The following is a 21,472-nucleotide window of genomic DNA, read 5'->3' on the forward strand; positions in this document are numbered from 1 at the left end:
AGGAGGGTGCAGAAACATCTTCTAAATCTGATGCAAGCACGCAGTATGCTAGGTCACTGTTTAATAGCAAGTAGTTGTAGTTGCAGTAACTTGTGTTAGTCGTGCCAAGAGAAAATGGCCGGTTTGGTGATATGGCCGGCTCGGTGATAATCTACGTTAGTAACTCTAAAAAAGTTGGTAAGGGGTGGTGGTTTGGTGATACCTGGCGGCTTGGTGATAAACCACGTTATAGACAATAATAGTGCTAGCCAGCTAGCTTTGCCTCTAGCTGCTATGAGCGCTATGCCACGTGTCGTGTTCGTGCATATTCGTTACAATATTCTCTACATTAGTAAGCCAAGGTGGGTATCCTCACTTGTCCAGCTTCAGAACATGATGCACAGTCACCTCCTCTCTAGTACTTATTAGCTTTATTAAGTTGACCTTAAAATTGTGTTATAAGAGTGTTCTAGCACGTTGTTGTCTTAGTGTTCTTTCTAACACCTTGTAGATTATTGCAGCACGTGGAATAGTAAGAGTCGCGTCTTGTTTAAGAGCCTAGATAGCAAGCTGTATATCTAATTCCTTTAAGACGCTTTGAGCCTTATTGCGTTAAGACATTGCAGGTTGTATAAAATTTAGTGTGGTCTTAGCAAAATCTTGTCACTCGCCCGGGCCGGCCACTCGCCCGTGAGGTACGTTGATAGGTGTGTAGAATACTCCACCAAAACATTCGTGATAATTGCTTTTGTGTGTGGCTCTACAGCTTCATTTGAGTGGTGTTGAGTAGAATGATTTTCGAGCACAGGCCCGGGGCGTGCACGGGGCGGTGAAACACGGTACAGTCCGTGCGCAGTCAACGAGCCAGTTCAGTCAACAAGCCACCCCACCAATATGGGACAATCAAAAAGATGAGGTTATTGAGCCACACACAATAGCTATTTTCGTGAGATTTTTTGAGGTATTGCTATAAAGAAGCTTCTAGATCATTTGCACTGCTTTAATCTCGCTGGCGTCTTGAGTTGGCAGCTGTTTCTGCCAAATTTAGGTGGGGGAGACGCCTCAGGTGGACCAGCGTTAACCTAACTTAATGCAGCCACACCACAACAACGCTTTGCTAGATTTTCTGCTGCTTTGTGTGAGGCTTTTTGCTTACGCTTGTTTGCTGTATTGTGGCTTTTTTAAGTGGTTGCAGCTTGTTGTTGTTGCTTTTTAAGCGCCTGTTCTGCAGCGCGTTCCTCAGCGCGCTGTTTCTGCTCGCGATCACGCTTAATTCTGGCTTGTTGTTAAGCCACCTTCGCAGCTTCTTGATTCTGCTTTTTGTGAGCTGCTTCTGCTGCTCTTGCCTCTCTATCGCGAGTTTTTTTGAGTTGTAGCTCCGCGGCTTCGTCCAGTTCTGCGGCCTTGCGCGCGCGCGCGCTGGCAAGCTTCCTAGGACTGTAGAATACAGCACCGCCGTGCCAATTGTCGCCTTCTTGTGTAGTTAGTGTTGTAGACTTGGTCAGGCGCTTCTTAATGAGGTTAATTTCAGCGCGTAGCTCCGCGTTCTAGAGTCGTAGAAGCTTGTTGTTGACCTGCAGCGAGTGCAGGCCTTGGGACAGCCGTTTGGCTTCAAATTTGGCCTTGTCAGCCACTGCAGCATCAAAAATTTTGCGCAATTGAGGCCAGGTATCGCCGTCGCCTTGCTCCCCAATTCCTAGCTCGTCATCTTGTTGTTGTGGGCCATTGTTGAAGCGTTGAAGTACTGGGTCTGCGTCCATCAGCCATACGCCTGTAGCTTGGAAACTCTTCAATATAAGATCGTGAGTCATTGTAGAGCTCCAAGCTGGCCAAAAGTTGCTATAGAAGTCGCGTTTAGTGATCCTCAAGAGGCCTTAGGTTCGCTGGAGGCGTTGGGTAAGCTCCTCAGTGTAGTGCTTTGAAAGCGGCGCAAAGAGCACAACATCTAACAGCTGCAAGCTGTGGGTTAAATAGGGAGGATACACTATAACCATGATGCGTTTGGCTTCACAATACTCCAAAAAATCTGGCGTGAGGTGGCTGGCGTGGCCGTCAAGTATCAGAAGGCGCCATTGCTGGCAAGCTTTGGCTGCAGTATAGCGTTCAAATACCTGTTGAAGCCAGGCAAGTCCTAAGGCGTTATTTAACTATCCTAAAGCTAAGTAGGATACAAAAATTTAGTGTTGTTTAGCTAAAAGATTGTTAACCTAGCTTGATTAAACCCTAGAGGTGCCCTAGTAGATGAGAGCAGGCGGTAATGCATCTCCAGAAGCGCATACGCAAGCCAGCAGCGTTACCTATTCTCTGTTGCTATCTCTTATTACTGCTGTATGCTCTTTTGACTCATAAACTGCCTTAGAGAAGATCCTTTTAGTGTGGTGGGCAATGCTGACGTAGAAGCCTTTCTTATCCATATTGTACGTGTTGCGCTTGTCAATGCCATGTTCTTACATCTTAGAGTGTAGCAAGTTAAAGTACAACTTGTATTTATGCTTGTTGTCAGCCAGGTGACGCCTACAATCCATACTAGTGTTATATTTAGTGATGAGCTTGTCAGGATGGCGGTGTTGAAACCAGGTAATCCAGCTTTTGGAGACCTCTTGCTGCGCAACTGCGCTGCCAAAATTTTTCAAAATACTTTGTGTAGGTGGTACACTATCCCTTGTACACCTTTCTATGTATCTAATTAACTTATCCTCTTGTTGTAGGTTAAGGTTTTGTTAGTCTTTGGCCGCCTGTGTGTCCTTAGAGCCCTGTGCACCCTTGTGCCTTCGCAACAGCGTCGTTCAATCAACTCTAAATGCTTTTGCAACTTGGCAGTACAAGAATTTATCTCTAGCCTCACGCGATTTAATATATTTAATTGCTTCTTGAATTGGGTCCATGGTTGTGGAGTTATGACGCGTTGAAGTTGGGTGGGTTCATGTGGCAGCGGGGTTTGGGGTGGCTCGTTGACTGAACTGGCTCGTTGACTGCGCACGGACTGTACTGGTAGTAAGCGCTGCACCAATGTACCTGAGTTGAGGTGGCAGGCACGATCTGCGTGCAGCCGTTTCGCTTGCTGGTGTTGCAGAACAGATACAGCCACTACGAGCCCACTTTTGAGTGGCTGCTGCATTCGCTCAGCCTGCCATGCAAGACCGCGGCCGCCTTTGCGGAGAAAAAAGGGCGGCAATACATGGCTTTAGCGCTTACAGCTGGGTTCGGCGAATTTTTTGGCAACACTTCGAGCTGGAGGGATGCGCGAGATCGTGCGCATGCCGTTGAAAGACGTCAGGGGTGATGAAAACAACAGATTTACAATCTCGTCTGACGCTCTGTAGTAATCGCACTGAACTTCCAAAATTGCAGGGTTTTGAAGATTTGTAGAACTCGACGTTACTCTTGGCAATGTGTTATTTTTCAAAGGCCGAGGTGCGAATCCTCGCTAATAACAGGACGGGACGCCTGAGCCGCTGAACCCTCGCCATCAAGCCGCCCTTCGAATCAGCACAGAAGGGCGATTATGTGCAGAGTCATAAACGTGCTCACCGGATTGCAGCGCCCTTGACTTTAATAGTCTAGCGAAGTGCCTGACCGTTCAGGCCCTGAAGACTCACATCACATCATACCTACAGACACACTCTTTTCCGGAGGACAAGACGAACCTCCGTGAATCAGCAGCTAACCAACACTACCACAACGCCCTTTCCCATACACGAACAACCTCGAGCAATGGAGGGCACTGGATTCGCTTTTGACACAGCGGATATGGACTTCAACAACGTGTTCGCGACGATGCCGCAGCAGCAGCAGCTCGCGAAGCCTACTGAGGATAACACCTTTGGCTTCTTTGGTGACGAGCGCATCGACACGGCGGCATCTTTCATTGATCCGACTATCTTCTCGACCCCCTCTCAGGATATGAGCTTTATGCCCCAGACCCTTGTAGGTGCCAGGCGAGAGCACAGATGACGGTAAGACGGATGTACTGACGTTATCTAGGCCATGGATAACACTATGAGCAACGCGATCTGGAAAAGCCATCTGACACCGGAATCACTCATCATGAACTCCTTCCCAGCAACCCCTACACAATCACTCGAGATGTACCCAATAATAGATATCAGCACTTCGTTGGGTAAGAGGCCCCGCCAGCCTGATGCGGAGGACTTCACACAGTCTAAGCGCCACGAGACGACCGGCGACTACTCACTATCTTGCTCATCACAATCTCCACACATGGACGTCATTCAGGGCCTCTCAGATGAAGCTGCCGACGTCTGCACAATATGGTTCAACAATTATGCTGTACTGCCAAGCGATCGCCACATTGACTCGCTCAGCCAGCTCACAGGAGAGTCGGCCGATGCCATCCGGCAGTGGTTCGGACGATTGCTCAAGCAGGGTATGGGCGGCGCTGACTCCGCTTACAAGTCGCAAACAGATATGCTGCCAGCTTTGTGCTGGTCGGACTCCTACACAACAGACCTGGCAACACATCAGTCCGGAGGAGCTCAGGTACCTCAGCTTCTGACGTCGCAGCTTACACAGGAGAACATTGCAACTCCAGAAAGACGATCCTCGAACGACACAACAGTAGTTGGGCAACCAGTGTCGAATCTCCGTGGTCGGAAGAAGCGCTGTACACCAACTGGGGATCGGGACATGCTGGCCAGGGACCCGAACAAAATTTACCAGTGCACACGAAAGTGCGGCAAACGCTATGGGCGTAAGTGCGACTGGAAGAGGAGCGAAGAGGAGGGGTATCCATGTAAATCGTGGGTGTGCAGCCTATGCACATCTGAAGAAGTTGAGAATGTACGGCCTTGCTTCAGGAAGTACCATTTCGTTCAGGTAAGCGACGCTTGATTCATTGTTCTTATCACAACTTCTTTTCAGGCTACAAGATCTCTGCGAATCAGATTCGGGTAGTCCAGATGATCTTGAAGAAGGCATTCGCTGACTTTCCGATAGCATTTCAGGAATATCCATCCTGGTGTGAACAGCGATGAGTACGAGCGGGCGAGTATCGTGTGCTCTGAGACCGATTTCCCAAGGAACTGCGGTTTCTGTAAGCACAAGTTCGACTCGAGGCAGGACCGAATTGATCACATTGCCGATCATTTCAAGCAGGGCAAGTGCATGCTAGACTGGAATGACGAGAGCAACGACGATGATAATAACTCCGACAACAACGATGGCGACGACGATGACAACGACGACAACGACAGGCCCAGTGGCAACGGCTATGACAGTGCGCCTTCACACTTACCACCGCAGAGCGATCCTGGTGACTTCGGGCCTCACTGTTATGGCGGAGGCGACTACGCAGGCGGTGGTAGTGGCAGCGGCGGCAACGGTCCGAGCCTGCTGTCTGGCAGCTTCTTCCAGTTCCAGCTCTTGTCGAAATCGAACACTATCAATGTCACGAAGCGAACCCAGGGCGAGCAGGGGCAACAACGATCGAGCCCACACACCGAGACGCGCAGTTTCTCTCCCGACCCTTCCCCAAGCGAGGAGGGTATCTTATGTGAAGAGGATGCAACACCAACGCGAGATGACCAGACTTCTTTGACCGGAGATACTCTCTCCGGCCGGTTAGTTGGGGGGGCTCAACTCCCCTCGCAGCCTCTCGTGGCTCGCGGAGTTTGTCTAAGCAAGAATGGTGTTGGCCTCGTATCGGACGCTGCGACTCGACTTCCGACCGTACTGGACTCGCAAACTAATCCGACGGGTGGATTCACCAAGCACAGTGCAACCAGAACATTCGCGAGTCACTATACTGAAGATTCACGCATTCCGACTACAGCTGTACCAGATACAGCTCAGTTTACTACGGACCAGTTGAACCCCGATGTACCAACCGCACAAGCGACGCCAACCAAGGCATTCGTCCCGTCCGCCGCCGTACTCGACACGCTACAACAGTTTACACCGCAGTCATTCCTGAGTGTCCGACTACTTGGTGCTGGAGGCTTTGGTACTGTCGATGAAGTACTACATCGAGCGACGAACTTACGACTGGGTCGGAAGACGCTCAAGAATCGCGATCAGACTGCCATGGAAGAGCTCAAGAAGGAAGTAAGCATATTGCAGAAGCTTCGCCACCCTCACATAATTCGCTTCCTTGGCGCATACTCTAAGGGCGACAAGATGTCTATCCTTGTATCGCCGGTTGCCGAGACGACCCTTGCACTCTGGCTTGAGCAAGCAACCCTACAACAACCAGCCAACCTCGTCAACGTCGTCAGTAAGATGTTCGGATGTCTTGTGTCGTCAGTCCGGTACCTCCACGAACAGCGGCCGGTTGTCAAGCATATGGATATCAAGCCGCAAAACATCCTTGTTGCTCACGGAGACCAAAAATTCCCGCGCGTAGTACTGTGCGATTTCGGCATCAGCTCAGCCGACGAGGATCTACCCGATGGCCAGCACAAGCCACTCACTCGTCGATACGTCGCTCCAGAGGTTTTCAATGGCTTTGCTCGCAAGCAATCTGCCGATATCTGGTCTCTTGGATGTGTTTTTGCCGAGATGGCATCTGTGCCGTTCGGCCAGTCCAACTCTGTGTGGGTGAACTTCCGTCGCGAGTATAGCGGACGCACAGGCAAGCACTACTGGCAAGATGTACCAAGCCTACAGGACTGGCTATCAGACTTCCTCGAGGATGCTGTGTCCCCCACTGAGCGAAAGGTGGTGGGTACGCTCAAGAATATGCTCAATGCAGATCCGACCGAGCGACCGAGCGCAGCGCTTCTCTCCCTGAGCTTCACTCCAGCGCCATGCTGTCTTGAGTGGCCGAATGATAAGGTCGCATTCCCTGCACCAGACCAAGAGCTTGAAGCTGTAGAAGTACTCATCAGCAAGGGCGATCCCGACTGCTCCGACCACCATGACCAGAAGGCCAGCGTAGTCGTTGATCGCACCCCTGACGTCTTCAAGAACGCTAAGCACTGGATCGAGGAGTGCTCATGCTCCCACAATGCCTGTCGCCAATACGCACCAGCCAATGGCACCCTACCGACACGCCTCGTCGACACTCAGCCCAGGGGCATTGACGACAGCGTCATTTGCGTTGTTGATAGTGCTTCGATCACTCAATGCTCCGAGGACATACAATATGCTACACTCAGCTACGTCTGGAACAAGACCGACGTCACTCTGACCACTGCTCAACTGCGAGACGTAAAACTAGGTCTACAGCGACAGACACTGCCCAAGCCACTAGAGTCTGGAATACAAGCTGCACAGAATCTTGGCTTCCGGTATGTCTGGATCGACTCACTATGTGTCCTCCAGGACTCGGAAGTCGACAAGCGTAGCGAGTGTGCCGACATGGCATCGGTATTCCGCAATGCTGCACTGACAATCGTACTTGACCAAATCACCAAGCATTGCTCCGAAAATACCGACATTGTTTTGCCAAACGCAAATGCAAAAACACAACTGCAAAATTCCAACAGTAGCATGGATGCATCATCGGTAATCTCTTCGCTACCAGTTAGTGATTTCACCACGCCTGCCTTTGGTTGGGATACTCGCGCCTGGGCTCTACAAGAACGCCTCCTCAGCCGTCGCCTCTTACATCTTTGCGAGGGGCAGTTGTATTGGGAGTGTGCATCCCTGAAGGCCTCGGATACCTTCCCACGCGGTCTTTCGTCACTTGTCTGGGAGAAAGTACACAGCAAATCCTGCCACGATCGTCCTCAGCGCGGCACGGCTGGCTCCAAGTCGATTATTGTCAAGAACACGAGTCGCATGTCCCACAGCGGCAAGTCTGAAGTACATCCTCCACTGAGCAAAGCCAAGCGGTGCTCAGAGGCCACTGACTACCCCCGCGCTCAACATTTGGGCCAGAACTCGGGCAACTATGTTGATACCAACGCTACCCCGTTCTGGGACTCAGGTCATCGCCCACGCAAGGAGCATGGTAAGACCGCTGGACTGACTGGGCATCCGCTGGGCGACAGTCTTGCGAACACACTGGCGCACCAGCTTGCGTGTTGTAAGCATTCGCATCCGTGTGCTTCCGGAGTGGAAGATATAGTGCACGCTGACAGTTTTGCTGAAGAGGATGGTCCGAAAGTGTAGGCGTAGATGCATTCGATCGCAAGAGCTGGACTTCGCGTACCCCCTAGATCGTCATTCCCTATTCTGTTTTTGACATAGTTGATTCAAATTTGCAACGACAGTTCTGCGCTTTACGTCACTATGCACCTAATGGCCCCCTTGTGTTCTTATTCCGCCTTGGTCACTCACATCCTAGCTTAGATACCTTCGTGGTGCCAATGCTCTGGCGATCTTGTCACGGGCAGAAGAGGTCTACTTAGCAGGCCTACTTTGAGGTACTAATGTATGTACATTTTGCCTCCTTTTTGGCTGCAACAGATCTCTTGCCTATCAGATTAACCACTACGGCAAGCCATATTGTACTTGATATTCATTGTAATAATGAGCTTAAACTGAAGCCGTCTTTCATTGAAGACAGGACCCAGGAGACCTTCAGTAATCTGAATTTTGAGTCTGGGAACCAAATTAGACCTTTTGCACTGCGGGGTCAATCCATAACATTATCTTCAATTGATTGACTCTATTTACACAACAAGTCTCATGAAAGTGTGGTATACTAGACGCCAGCTCGTACTTTGATGATTAAGTGCATGCGGACTCTACCTATGTCACCTTTGCACGGGCTCCCAACCACTGAGCAAGGACTGCGACCACATTGACAGGATAGACAGCTCAACTTTTTTTACCTAGTATAGCCTCATTGGGATTTGCAGGTGTTTCTAAGGGTTTTCATACCATGGGTGAACGCTGTGGTCACATATTAAGGGCCCTGAACCAAAGTCGCGACATCCAGTAAACAACAAGTTATCTTCGAAAAAATTGGATTATTGCCAATCAGAATTTATATGAAGAAACATCTCTGTATGCCCGCATTTCTACATCCACTCCAGACCATATCAAGTCAAGGTGCCTGCAAACCCAACAAACGCCTTCGGAGCGGCACTCCAGATCGCTCACACCCGCAACAAGATGGTCTCAACCCTCGAAAATATGCCGACAACCAAAGTGCAATTCTTTGCGAACGGCATTCTGCACTCAATTGACATTCCCGGCACCCGTAACCCCCACGAAGTCGAGCGTCTTCAGGAGTACACCCAGAACACCACCTTCGGCACCACCAACCTCATAGACAGCAAAAGTAAAGAGCTCATCGCGTCCCTCCGCAGCTACTACCGCATGTCTGAAAAGTTGGTCGGTGGTGTCTTTGATGGGTTGTCTAGGCAAGAAGCCCTGTTTCTCAGAGAGCAGGGTTGGACAGAGGACAAGCAGTGGTTTGACGAGGAGCTGAGTGTCGAAGAGATGGAACTCTTGTACGGACAGGGACTGTCGGGGGCCATGGCCATCTTTCCCGTGTCTATTGCTGCTGCTGTCTCTAATGCAGTGGGTGTAATTGGAGAGGGTAGACCCTGCAGCCACGATACTCGGCGGTCGGTACCCTCTTCTTCCTTGACCAAGGTGGTAACTCCATTCACATCCAGATCTTCCTCGTCTGCTGCATGGTCAGTCGAGTTTGCATGGTCAGCCATGACTCCGCCATCTCGCAAGGTCTCCGACCCCCCTGCCCCTTGCAAAACTGGTGCAGGCTTCCACACCCGACGATGTCGAGAGCACCGTGGTATCATCTTCCAAGCTCGGCCCGACGCGTCAACCTCTTATGAGATTCTACAGGGGAGATGATATGTGATTGACCTGGAGTGAGTTCCACGTGCCTGGTGGGCCGCTGCCGTAATGACACTCATTTATGTTCCCTCGAGCGCAGCGTCCTTTATGGGCGAGCGATGTTTGCTCGTTGGGAGATCTTCTTTGTGTCTTGATGTGATTGTCAAAAAAAAGCCTAAGGAAGTTGGTAGTCTGGCTGTTTGTTGGCTTTTCAAAAGTACTTTACAATCAATCGATTTGCACATGTCTTAAAATGACTGGAGGCTGAACTTGGGCGGCTTCTACGAATATTACACGATGACGTACGGTCGAGGGTGAGGCTAGAAAGAAGTGAAGGATCGATGACAGTTCTTGATTCCCATCTGATTGTGATACTTGCTGATCTATTTAGTGCCCTGAGCACCGTGAGGCACGCCGGGTCTCCTCTTGGCCATACTTTGGCCAATGGCATTCCTCACATCCTTCTCCTGGTGCACAACGTTCTGCACCATGTATTTCTTCAAAGCTTCCCTGAGCTCGCCCTTCGCTCTTTCATCATCCCTGAATGGTGTCGACTCGAGCTCCAGTAGACGCGAGGCGTCTTTGTTGCACTCAGCTACGAACGCATTGAGGCGATCGATCTGCTGGTGCTGTGTGTTCTCGGTGTCGTTCGTAGGCTGTGTGGGGCGATCGGGATCGGGGCGATAGAGTGGCATTAAGAGAGCTAGGAACTGCGCGGCAGATATAGAAGCCTTCTTTGCGATGGCGATGATCTGGAAAGGTAGGTATGCAGGCCGCAAATTGAGGGCTGTTACGAATGGATTCAAGTACTTGGTCAGGATCGAGGGATGGTCTGGTCGCATGGCGGTGCGTAGCTCGAAGGTCGCGACCGCCAAAAGTCCGAGATATCGCCAGTACGAGCCATCCTTGAGGAAGCCCAACGCGTTTGCGCCGATGAGGAAGACGAGCAAAATGCCGTAGTTCGTCAGGGCACTCAGCAGTGTGTTATCAACGTAATCCTTGATAGTGATACATGACTTGCACTGATTGAGGATATCCGGTCCAAAGCGATCATATGCGAAGCGTTTGGCGGGGTCGAGAATTATATCGCGTGCGTGCTTCAGGTGGATGTAGTAGTCGTTTGCCGCCTCCCTATCGATACCAGGCGCGATCTTGTCAGGATGAAACCGTATAGTGAGCTTCCTAAACCGTGAATTCAGGTCACTCTCGTCGACATTAATCGGTACGCCAAGGTCGTTGTAAGCGTTGCTCGAGCGCTGGAGGTTGAAGTCGACTTCATATATCGTAAATGCGAAGTATGCGAGGTATACCGCGATGAGTATCTGGCGGCGGTGCTTGACAAAGCGGACTGAGCCAGGCTGTGGTTTGGGATCGCCTGCGCGAATAAAGATGCTGTATAGGATGCTTTGTGCCCAGCCGGCAGCCTTGCAGTTTTTAGTCAGTCATACGAGTGAGGAGGGTGGCGGGTGTTACCAGAGGTATTAAAAACTGCCACGCAAGGAAGGGCCCCAAAGCGTCCCAAGACACGCTTGCTCTAGCCATATTGTCGTGTTACTTATTGACTATCATTTGGTAGTTGGTGGGGATGCGTGAGGGTGTCAACAATTGCGCGCGACAAGTGGCATCAAGCTCGAGATACCACCGAGGACCCGCTTAGTCATCACTGCCGTGCACCTTTCACGACACGCATTTCGACTCACTTACTCATAGTCGTCCAGCCAACGCTGCGAGGAGCGAAATGTGGATGTCTTACTTATACAACGATGTCACGATCAAGGCAACTTCAGTTTGAATCGAAGCGGGAGATGCGAACGGCAACTTATGAGGAAAAATTCAATGGAAGTAGTGCGTGTTGACTATGGGTATAGGGCGGTCTATCGACTGTTCTAAGATATCGAAGAAGACAAACAAAAAAGGATCCCATATCGTCCTACTCCAAGCTCATTACTGGAGAGGAACACAAATTTTGACTGAAGCGTCGGGTATATTTCCTCCACATGAACCAACCATACATCGGCAAGCCGGTGCTGACGCACACTCAGTGCGCTCACTCGCAATCGCAACGACCAGCGCTCAAACTCTAAGCAGTCGGGGCGCCACGAGGGAGTATATCCTCCTGGCCTGCGCCGTTTTTCTCGCTGCTCTTCTTCTCGTTGTAGTCACCGCCGGAACCAGTCTCCTCGTCGGAGGTGTCCTCCATGCCGTACTCGCGGTTGTAGCGAGAGATCTCGGACTCGTCCATGACGGGAAGCTCCTTCGCAGCCAGGACGTAGCTCTTGTTCTCGAGATAGCCCTTGGCGAAGATAAGATCAATCTCCTCAAGAGAGCGACCAGAGGTCTCAGGGTACAGGAAGTAGATGACGGGGAAGAAGAGGGCGTTGAGGATGGCGAAGAACAGGTAGGTATAGGCGCTGATGCTGGAGATCAGGACAGGAGTGATCATGACAATGAACTGCATCTGTTAGCAAAAGCACATTGATCAATGATGGGGTAAACTTACGAAATTCCAGAGCCAATTGGAGATAGTGGAGGTGGCATTGGCCTTCGCGCGAGTCTTGATGGGGTTGATCTCAGCGGGGTACAACCAGGGCAGAGGTAGCCATGTTGCACCAAAGAAGGCAATGTAGGTGAAGAGACCAACAGCGGCACCCTTGGCGGCAGAGGAAGTACCGGGGAGCAAGCAGCCGAAAGTAAGAATCATAGACAAGCACTGTCCGACGGTACCGATCAAGAAAAGCTTACGGCGACCAACACGCTCAACAAGGAACCAAGAGGTGGTGGCGAAGATGGAGTAGACGATCATGTTGATACCACCGAGCAGGAGGGCCAGGTTGTGGGTTGTGCCGAGAGCACTCTGGAACAGAATGGGGAAGTAGTAGATGACGGCGTTGCAACCAGAAAGCTGCTGCATCATCTGAGAAGAAGCACCCAAAAGCATACGACGGAGATGCTGAGACTTTCCGTTGGTGAGGACAGCAGAGAACTTGGTCTTGCCACCACCACCAGACAGGCGGATGGCCTCCTTGATGATGCCCATCTGGACCTGTACCTCGGGATCCTCGCGAGGAAGACCGTTCAGGGCAGCCATAACAGTTGCAGCCTCTTCCTCGCGGTGGTGGGTAAGTAGCCAGCGAGGAGACTCGGGCAGCTGGGTCATCATCACGATGACGATGACAGCGAAGACACATTGGAAAGCAATGGGGAAGCGCCAGGTGAAGTCGTCGGGGCCGTAAAGACAGCCGTAGTCGATCCAGTAAGCAATCAACGTGCCGATGGCGACGTTACCGCCCTCAATGCAGATGACCTTTCCACGGTTCTTCGCACGGCAGCACTCAGCCTGGTAGGTAGGAATGGTTGAAGTGTTGATTCCGTTTCCGATGCCAGTGATGCATCGTCCAATGATAAACTGCGCAGTAGCGCCGCCGTTGGGTGGAACTGCGGTAATCTGGATAATGACACCAACGATCATGACCACAGCACCAAGGAAGATAGAGTTGCGGCGACCAAGTCTGTCTCCAAAAGCGAAGATGAAGCAGGCACCGAGGAAACAACCAACGGCGTAAATGGCAACAACAAAACCCTCATAGGTGGGGTCACCATCGACCTGGGGAAAAGCTTCGACGAATGCGGGGGCGGAGACGATACCAGACATAACACCTTGGTCATATCCGAACAGGAGGAAATCGGTGGTAGCAACGATGGTGATCAGGACTTGCAACATCCTGCCGGACTTCCCCCAGTAAGTGGGAATGCCCGACTCGTTTTCTCTGTGAGGTGCCATGGTGAGGACTGATCAACGAAGTCTGGAGAGAGATGCTGGGGGTTGAAGGGCGGGGAGAGGGTCCCTCTTTAACTGATCGTCTCAAATGCTACGAACCAAAGCTCGGCAGCCGCTGGTGTGAAGGTAACGACCATAGGTCCACCCGGTTCCACAATTACCAACATCGCTCCGACACAAGAAGCACACTAGATAACGAGATTTACATTATCTCGGACTTGGCTGTGGTTGCATCGCTCAGTGATGTCGCTGACGGCTGAGGCGTCAAACAAACAGTGGGTATAAGGCGAACCAGACAGGGTCCTGAGTGGACCAAGATCCCTTGGAGCCATTCCTGGAGAGGAGCGGAGTACGCTTGGGTGGAACAAGAGCTCGGCAACCAGCAGCTTTCGTCTTAGACCGAGGCTCCTCCGCTTTGCGTCATAGCCCCATCGCTCGGTATCGAGTCCCTCCCTCGAGCTGGGTATTGCGGAGGATTATTGGGAACCTTGCTGAGTCGCCCTCAACGCCGGCGGATAATAGGATTCTCTTTGGATCTTCTTTTCGAAGTGCTGTCATTCAGCGCTTCCGTTCTTCGAGAACACAAACATACATCATAGCTGCAGGTACGAAGACTCTGTTTGGGCTTGGTCGGGCAACGTACCATAATCACTCGATAGCGCCCGAAGTTTTCGCAGGAGGCAGCGTTGCTCGTCTCAACATTCCCATGTTGACGTCACAAACCGGCGACTAAACTCATGTCCATGCAGGGTCGAAACGCCCGTGCGGTGTGCGGCTCTGCAGCCTCTTCGTCTTGGCGCCGATCTTGTCCGGCTTAAACGTCTTTGGTGGAGCCTCAAGCCTTTGACTGGCGGCCGGGAAAGGCTTTCTCAGAAAATGGCAACGCTACCGCGCCAACACGAGGAATGATGTGATGGGGGGAGACGGGTAACAGCGACGTCATCGCAGTGAAGACCCTCAATATGCGCAATTGTTTGGAGGACACGATAGAAAAACTTGGTGTTGAGTGAGGTTTTTTGGCTTGGTGACGGCAGCGTCACGGATGCGGACCGCGCGGTAATTGCGGCATAGGTGTGCGCGGGTTGGAGAGATCTGTCCGTCAATCACAGCTGGCGTGAATTTCGCTGATCATGATACCTTTGCAGCCTGAACAATGCGGTGGGCAGATGTGCGTGGGGTTTTGTGGGTTCCTGCTGGAGCGCTTACTAAGTAGCGTATGCGCTGGTAGGCCCGGTACTTCCCTCTTTGTCAACCCGGCGCACCTGCCGCTTCAACACACGCATCGTTGCGCCCGGAAGCGCTGACTATCTTCACCACTCTCAGCGACAACCTCGATCTTTGACCAGCGAGAACCGTGTGCGCGGTTTCAGCATCCCTCAGATAAACACCTAGAGAAGTGTCCCAAGTTTGAAGTGCCAAACACCACGTTCCTGCAGGCACGAGCCCCACTGTGCAGTGTGGAGGTCCTCACCACGTCCTGCAGCACCGTCCTCACTCCACCGGCTATGACGGCGTTTTCTGCGAGTATATCACGAATCTGCGTCTTGGGCCCCAGCTGAATTACCTGACCTGACTTCTGAGCCTCTCGTTGTGCGGACTACTAGCGTGCGCTGCATCCGGTAATTCGACCCACATCGTAAGAAACGCACCTCTCACCGTATATGCCAAATGTCTTGGGAACGACGTTTGAGCCTAAGCGAGGCTGTGTTGAGCCTCATGTATGCACTGACTGAAGTAAATCGTTCGGCAGGACCAGTCGGTCATTGTCGTGGTGTGTTGTCCAGAGGTGCCGCCCGCGGAATCCTTGGTGGCACAGGACGAGGCTCACTGAGCCGCCTCGGTGCAGATTTCTCCGTCCAATAGCGCTGCGGTAATAGGAAACCATGCCCAATTGCTAGCAAGGTCGCGAACGCAGGTGACGTGCCTGATGCGGTCGTATCTCAACACCGAACAGCTGTTACTTGGCGACTTCGATCATTCCTGCTTGCGTGCGGTGGAACTTTCAGCAATAGGCAGCCAAGAGCGGACGAGAGATGTCAGAAACCACCCATATAGGTATCACTCCTTGGCCTCTTCGTGGCGGACGCTTCGTCGCTTGTCGACCTTCATGAACTGACTTCCCTTGCCGCAGCGCTGCATCTTTGTCTGACTCTGACATGTTGCAGGGAACTTGCCAGCTCGTGGAGATTGGATTTGAGACACGCGCAAGCTTGCCCACTTGACAGGTCTCTACATGTTTCAATCTCTCCACGGACTACGAAATCGTCGTTGACTTCACACTAATTCAGTCCAAACCTCACGATCACAAGAAAAGCAATTCACACAGGCATAAAAAACACATCCTCTTGTTGTACTCGGAAAGCGCTTTCCCCAGACCTCGGTTTCGTTTACTCACCTTTCATGAGATGTGGAGAAGTTCCAGTTTTCCACAACCCCATCACAAAACCACGAACCGATAGTGCGACAGTACCACTGCCGCACGGCGCACAGTGGTAAGCATGCGCAGGTGATCCGATCAAGCGCTGAAAAGCGTCGCCTCCACGGTGACCCCAACTTATCGGAAGGTCGCCTGAAAGCTGGAAGTCGGGGAAGGCGAATGTACTCCAAGCAGAGGCTCTCCCCACTTTTAGGAATGCCGATCGACGATGTATGGCCTAATAGAAATGTTCAACGCAACTCCAGAAAAGCGAAACTTAGCTCACAGATCAAGATGCCAGACCCCTGGCTGTTGTGATCGACGCAACAGACAGTTCCACATGCTATTGGGTCGGGCGTCAGACAGCAGTCAATCCTAATCAAACCCGTAGGTACTGCTTCCACACGACCAGTGCGTCTACACATCTACTCTGACTTTGCGAACCATCCAATTCTACTATACCATGTGTAATCACAATTTCGCACTCGGACTCAGCACCTTCTGCACCAACTCCAGCACCCTCTCTGCCGTTCCCCAGCTCGCCTGATACCCAGCGCCCGAATGTCCATAGGCATGCACAACCGGTACATTCCACTTCTGCTCCTTCTCAATCTCAATCCTTGGGCCACCCTTTCGACTTGCTGTAATCGGTTAGCTTAACCCCTCGGGTTCATCTGCTACCGTCCACTCGCCCACATCCAAGGATCTCACGCATAAGGAACACTCACGTCGCAATCCAATGTTTCTCGCAATAATTTGGAGGTCTTTCGGTGTTCCCAACTCAGGCGCAAGCGCACACGCGCGTTCAAGAATCTGCGCTTCTAGCTCGGAGTCCCACTCAGCGCTCCAATCGTTATCCTGGCGGCTACCACCAAGTATCACACCACCGCCAAGAGTGCGCGGGAATACGTAGGTAGTCGTGGGATCGATACGCTTGGGGCTGCGGTAATACCTGGTGTTGTCAGTTCCCAGGCCTTCGATGCGCAGCATCCTGCAAGCGGTAAGTGGGAGTGAGGTAGGGGAAGCACGGCTTACGTGCGATCAAATTCGTACATTCTTTTCATTGGCGTCTTAGGGTCGGCAACCAGTACGGTCTGCCCGCGCGTCGGATACATACTCGTGTCGCGGACGTCATCGAGGTTGAGCGCGCCGAGACCCGAGGCGTTGAGTACGAGGCCTGTCGCAGGGTGGGAGGAGAGAAGGTCGCTGATGGAAGAGACTATTCGGCGCTCTAGTTTGACACCTTTGCTTAGGGCTTGGGATTGTAGCCTTTTTGGTTAGCGCCTCACTCTCGTTCTTTACAACGAACTAATGAGGGAGACAGGAGGGCGAGGGGAAAGGGACTAACCACTGCAAATAAACCTGCGTGTTAATCCTAAACGTGCTCGGGAACTCCAGCCCAAATACCGCTCCCTCCGGCAGGTCCTTCTCATCCAAATACCGCAATCCCCCCACCAACTCATCATACCAGATCTTCCCCGTCTGCGGCGTAAGCAAATTTGTCTGCTCGATTGGCGCATCCAGCACCGCCCACATCTCTTGCCTGCCGAGACCTGCTTCGTTCCCCTCCCCAATCTTCACAACCTGGCACCCGTGCACGCTGCGCCCGTCCATAAGCTCGCCAAATCGCTGGAAGGTGATTCTGTCGTAGTTCTCGAGGGGCCCGTTATCGTTCGCCATTGAGGACCAGTTTGCGCCTGCCCAGGGAGAGGTGTATTCTATGCTGCGGTCGCCGGGGAAGTGCTTGGCGGTTATGGTTATGGTAGCTGAGGGGTGAGCGTGGACGAGGGCGAGGGCGGAGGTTAGGCCGATGATGCCGGCGCCGAGGATGGCGATGTGCTGGGGATCTTGAGTGGACATTTTGGTGTTGTATTTGGTATTGCCTTGACTGGACTTGGTCGTTGGTCCAGGGCTGTAGTAGTGTGAGTCGGTGGCGAGACGCCGAGTGAATCTGGTTCAATGATATGGTGTTGAGAACCGAGACTAATATATATCGGCTCCAGAATCCTCTACTTCGTTCGATGAGTCGACAATTTCGGCTTGTCTTATCTTGAAGTCGAAATACTGCCAAGTGCGACGGATGACGGGAAAGCCACAATTGCAGGCAATGCTTACGAGATATGCTGTACTCAGCCTCGACCGGGTCCTTCTTTGATGCCGGACTGTGTATGTCCCAGTTATAATGACAAGAGCCTGTGAAATATTGAAAACCAACTTACCCACTGTCCAATCGGAGTCGGTGGTGGAATATCGGTGTTCGAGGTTGCTGTGATGTTGGGATTGGAATGAGTCACCTCACAAGACCGGCATCCGGACCGTTCCCCTCACTGGGCGTAGTGTATACTAGAGTCGACTGGGTGACACGCATTGTGGAAGACCAATATATTTTTTGCAAGTGACATGAATTATAAGTTCCGAAGATGCGTAAAGATGGTTTATTCATGGAAAGGTATCAACCTGGGAATTGATTCTGTCGCGGTAATAGTAAGGGGTATCTGGAAGAACAGTACGCATGTACAACAGATCCAAAGCTGCCGAAGCATAAACAAAATTGCAAGACGTTCGCGGCAGATTATGTCAGATAGACGCTTTTCAGTATCCGATTAGACAGTCATAGAAATCGTTAAGATCAATAAACTGTTGCTAAGCAGAACCCTTGATGAACCAGTCCGAGCTAGCATCGACCATATAGTTTGTGATGTTCGACTCATTGCCGTAGCCGCCTTCGGACAGTGGCATGTTCCCATCTGCGGTCGTGGGATACGTTGTCATTGTGTCTATGGAAACAGGGAGGCGAGGCATGTTAAAGAAATCGAAGACGTCAAGGTACTCCAACTCGTTCGGTGCTGGAGTGCGAGCCGGTGTGACTGAAGGTAACCCGGCAGCGCCGTCAAATTTGGGCTGACGTGCGATAAGGAAGTCAAGATCGAATGCGCACCGTCGCATATCAGCCAGAATCTTGACTGTTGATGGCGTAACCCGCTCGCCGCCCATGCCGGCGCTTTGCTGCGACTCCTGATATTCGGACAGCACTCGTGATAGGAGATTCCCGTAGCGTACGGCTACCTCCCAGTACTGACCCAGGTCTTGCAAGGTGCTCACCAAGATGTTGATGGACGTATCGACGCGGTGGTCAATTGTCGAGCCATGGACCAAGAGCACACGCGCGGCTACCCAGCAGGAGAAGGCAAATGGTGGGCCAAGTTTGGCGAGCAGGCCGTTATCACGCACCGATGCGCAAAGAGCTGTGATGTTTTCCACGGCGCTTAGACAACGCTGACTGGCACTGAAAGATGGTGTGAAGATGGGCGAGCGATGAGTTGGATACGCTGCTGACGAGTGGAGTCGGATAACAGTTCTGTGGATTATTAGCTGAGATTGAAACACAGCGACGGGCTACATGGACTCACGTGTGGAAGGCAGCATGTAACATCACCAGACCACTATTGAGGGCCTGGTTGCCTCCTGGCTTCGAGAAAACTCTTGCTGAGTTACCATACTCGGCAGGAAGGTTGTACTTCCATTGCTCAATGGCATTGTCAAGCTCCCGAAACTCACTCTGCCACTTCTCGACGTCAGATAAAGACGTAATGTCGACAGGCTTCTTCAGGAACTTGTGTATTCTCGTCAGAATCCCCAGAATTTCAACATAATATGAGAACGACCCAAGGTTTTCGGGGCGATTCATACTATAATCTGTCCTGATTTTTGTGTGGAACCATCTGGTCTCGATCGGTACATTGCGAGCGTAAAGATCGTCTCGACATGGTAATCGCCTGTCGATCTCGTTCTCATCCAAAGCAAACTCGAAAGCTGTTGCCACGGTTGCATAGCGATCGAGGACATAGATCATCCAGAACAGCCTGCGGCGACTTTCTTCCTCAATCCAGTCTTTGGGAATGGGTAGTACGTTGGCGCGCAGTGTGTAAATAGACGCATATTGGGGTGCGACCATCGGCGAATACGTTTCCATGGACAGTCCCAACTGTACCACAGAACGTGTTATCAGCGCAAGCAGGTTCCAGCCGGGAGGACCATTGGAGCAGCCAACCACGTCCAGCGCAAGGATGACAAGGGCTTGCAGAGACTTGACAGAACTGTTCTCGATGCCGTACAGCAAAACCTTCTCTTTTGAGTTCTTGTGATATCGCGCTCGCTTGTCCGGAGTCAATCGCTGATCAGACGAGAATTTGACAGTAGTGGCCACAACCGAGTGTAAAATGATGCGATCAGCCTCGTCCAGACTTGAATCACCAAACAGTGAGTTCAGCGTTGACTGACGGTGCAAGATTGGACACCATGGGTATATGTGCTTGAAGAATAGGTCCACCAACCCGTATAAGAGGTCGTACGGTGGGAAATCCGCATCCGCTTGGCCCAGCGCTCTCGACATGGATGGCGCAAACTGGTCGGTGCCGCCAAAAGGCGTATACCCATCACGCTGCAGGCCTCCCAGTCCTGACTGCATATCCTCTGGCTGACCACCGTAGCCATTGCCTGAGATTGAGGCTGATCTGGTGTCCAATGTATTGCCAAACCCATTCTGCATCGCGTTTTGGGAGGGGAAGGTTGACTGCGGCTTTTGGATGAACAAGGCAGTTTCGGGACGGGGGATATGGGGCGTTTGGATGACTGGTGGGCTCCGAAAAGTGGCCACCTCTTGCGGGGATGGCCCGGACGCTGCTGTCTGCTGTTGCGACAGATGGTTAATCTGCGACTGCTGTTGAACGATAAGATGCTCCAGTTTATCTAGGCGCGCCTCTGCGTCAAGTCAGCTAGATGATTTGAAAGAATGCCTTCCAGGTAGCAGAAAAAGCCAGCTGTAAGATTGGTGCCCTGGAAAGTACGAGGGGCAGTCAGAGCTTTTCTGCGCATCTGCAAGCAGATACAAGCTGTGGGGACTGCTATCATTTCTGTGTGTAGCCGACTTCCTCTGCGAGCAACGGGCGATGGGACTTACCAAGCTCACGTCCATAACCAGCCCTCAAGCCGGGCTTCTTGCGCGGTAAGTAGATCTGTAAAGCTGTCAGTCGAGTGTCGCGAATGTCGTGCGACCTACATTCACTTACACATGTCGAGTGGTTCTTCAGACACCAACCACCTGCAAGGTACGGATCAGCACACGATCGAGATCAAGATATTTCTACGATCAACTCACACGCTGGGTGGCCGCGATCGCACTTGACTTTGCGCTGCTTGCACGTCTCGCAGCTCACGCTTAATTTCTCACGTTTGCGCTTCGAGCCGCTCTGGCTCCTACCTCCGTCCTCGCCGCTCTCATCCTCTCCAGCGCTCCATACTTCGTGCTCGTCGTCGGCGGGTGAGTGGTGAGACAATTTTGACGCGCCATTAGGACTGGCTTCCTGGCAATGCGCAGTATTTGCGCCGCTCGCAGCCGTCGCATCCATGGTGGGCGAGGCGTTGGGAGCGCGCTCGCTGAGCGTGAACTCGGTTTCCTTTCTGCCGAGGTGGGCGTGATTTAGCGGGCGGGGTTATGGGTTTTCGCTCTACCCCAGATTGTGTTTTCATGGTTTAGCCTCCTTTCTACGGCTGCTGATTGGAGATAAGGTCCGATATCGTGCTCAGAT

General features: G+C 51.9%; 8 protein-coding genes across 8 annotated transcripts; 2 read left to right on the plus strand and 6 right to left on the minus strand.

The window, feature by feature from the left end:
• Positions 1-977: 977 nt before the first annotated feature.
• Positions 978-2,058, minus strand: M421DRAFT_424444 (uncharacterized protein). Its single transcript, XM_033593755.1, has 2 exons — positions 1,614-2,058; positions 978-1,526 (listed from the first exon to the last, which is right to left on the minus strand). Exons 1-2 carry the CDS (start codon positions 1,788-1,790, stop codon positions 1,266-1,268), a joined length of 438 nt encoding a protein of 145 aa, XP_033445061.1. The 5' UTR covers positions 1,791-2,058; the 3' UTR covers positions 978-1,265.
• Positions 2,059-2,426: 368 nt separating this feature from the next.
• Positions 2,427-2,696, minus strand: M421DRAFT_71558 (uncharacterized protein; the record flags this gene model as incomplete). The annotated part of the gene is made up of 1 exon (XM_033596798.1): positions 2,427-2,696. A coding segment is annotated over one exon (270 nt), but the record flags the coding sequence as incomplete, so codon positions are not given.
• Positions 2,697-3,488: 792 nt separating this feature from the next.
• On the plus strand, positions 3,489-8,516 carry M421DRAFT_424445 (uncharacterized protein). Its single transcript, XM_033593756.1, has 3 exons — positions 3,489-3,906; positions 3,964-4,815; positions 4,936-8,516. Exons 1-3 carry the CDS (start codon positions 3,694-3,696, stop codon positions 8,050-8,052), a joined length of 4,182 nt encoding a protein of 1,393 aa, XP_033445063.1. The 5' UTR covers positions 3,489-3,693; the 3' UTR covers positions 8,053-8,516.
• A 484-nt stretch (positions 8,517-9,000) lies between these two features.
• On the plus strand, positions 9,001-9,708 carry M421DRAFT_95149 (uncharacterized protein; the record flags this gene model as incomplete). The annotated part of the gene is made up of 1 exon (XM_033598278.1): positions 9,001-9,708. One exon carries the CDS (start codon positions 9,001-9,003, stop codon positions 9,706-9,708), a length of 708 nt encoding a protein of 235 aa, XP_033445064.1.
• Positions 9,709-10,073: 365 nt separating this feature from the next.
• On the minus strand, positions 10,074-11,232 carry M421DRAFT_71658 (uncharacterized protein; the record flags this gene model as incomplete). The annotated part of the gene is made up of 2 exons (XM_033596810.1): positions 10,074-11,114; positions 11,164-11,232. 2 exons carry the CDS (start codon positions 11,230-11,232, stop codon positions 10,074-10,076), a joined length of 1,110 nt encoding a protein of 369 aa, XP_033445065.1.
• A 538-nt stretch (positions 11,233-11,770) lies between these two features.
• Positions 11,771-13,471, minus strand: M421DRAFT_95151 (sugar transporter STL1; the record flags this gene model as incomplete). Its single annotated transcript, XM_033598279.1, has 2 exons — positions 11,771-12,148; positions 12,191-13,471. The coding sequence occupies 2 exons, from the start codon at positions 13,469-13,471 to the stop codon at positions 11,771-11,773; spliced, it is 1,659 nt and encodes a 552-aa protein (XP_033445066.1).
• Positions 13,472-16,355: 2,884 nt separating this feature from the next.
• On the minus strand, positions 16,356-17,744 carry M421DRAFT_71510 (FAD dependent oxidoreductase; the record flags this gene model as incomplete). The annotated part of the gene is made up of 4 exons (XM_033596796.1): positions 16,356-16,525; positions 16,613-16,836; positions 16,920-17,153; positions 17,233-17,744. The coding sequence occupies 4 exons, from the start codon at positions 17,742-17,744 to the stop codon at positions 16,356-16,358; spliced, it is 1,140 nt and encodes a 379-aa protein (XP_033445067.1).
• Positions 17,745-18,527: 783 nt separating this feature from the next.
• Positions 18,528-21,292, minus strand: M421DRAFT_71538 (uncharacterized protein; the record flags this gene model as incomplete). The annotated part of the gene is made up of 5 exons (XM_033596797.1): positions 18,528-19,242; positions 19,295-20,645; positions 20,845-20,899; positions 20,954-20,985; positions 21,043-21,292. The coding sequence occupies 5 exons, from the start codon at positions 21,290-21,292 to the stop codon at positions 18,528-18,530; spliced, it is 2,403 nt and encodes an 800-aa protein (XP_033445068.1).
• Positions 21,293-21,472: the final 180 nt, after the last annotated feature.

The sequence above is a fragment of the Didymella exigua genome (assembly GCF_010094145.1).
Source record: "Didymella exigua CBS 183.55 unplaced genomic scaffold M421scaffold_35, whole genome shotgun sequence".
Lineage (NCBI taxonomy): Eukaryota > Fungi > Ascomycota > Dothideomycetes > Pleosporales > Didymellaceae > Didymella > Didymella exigua.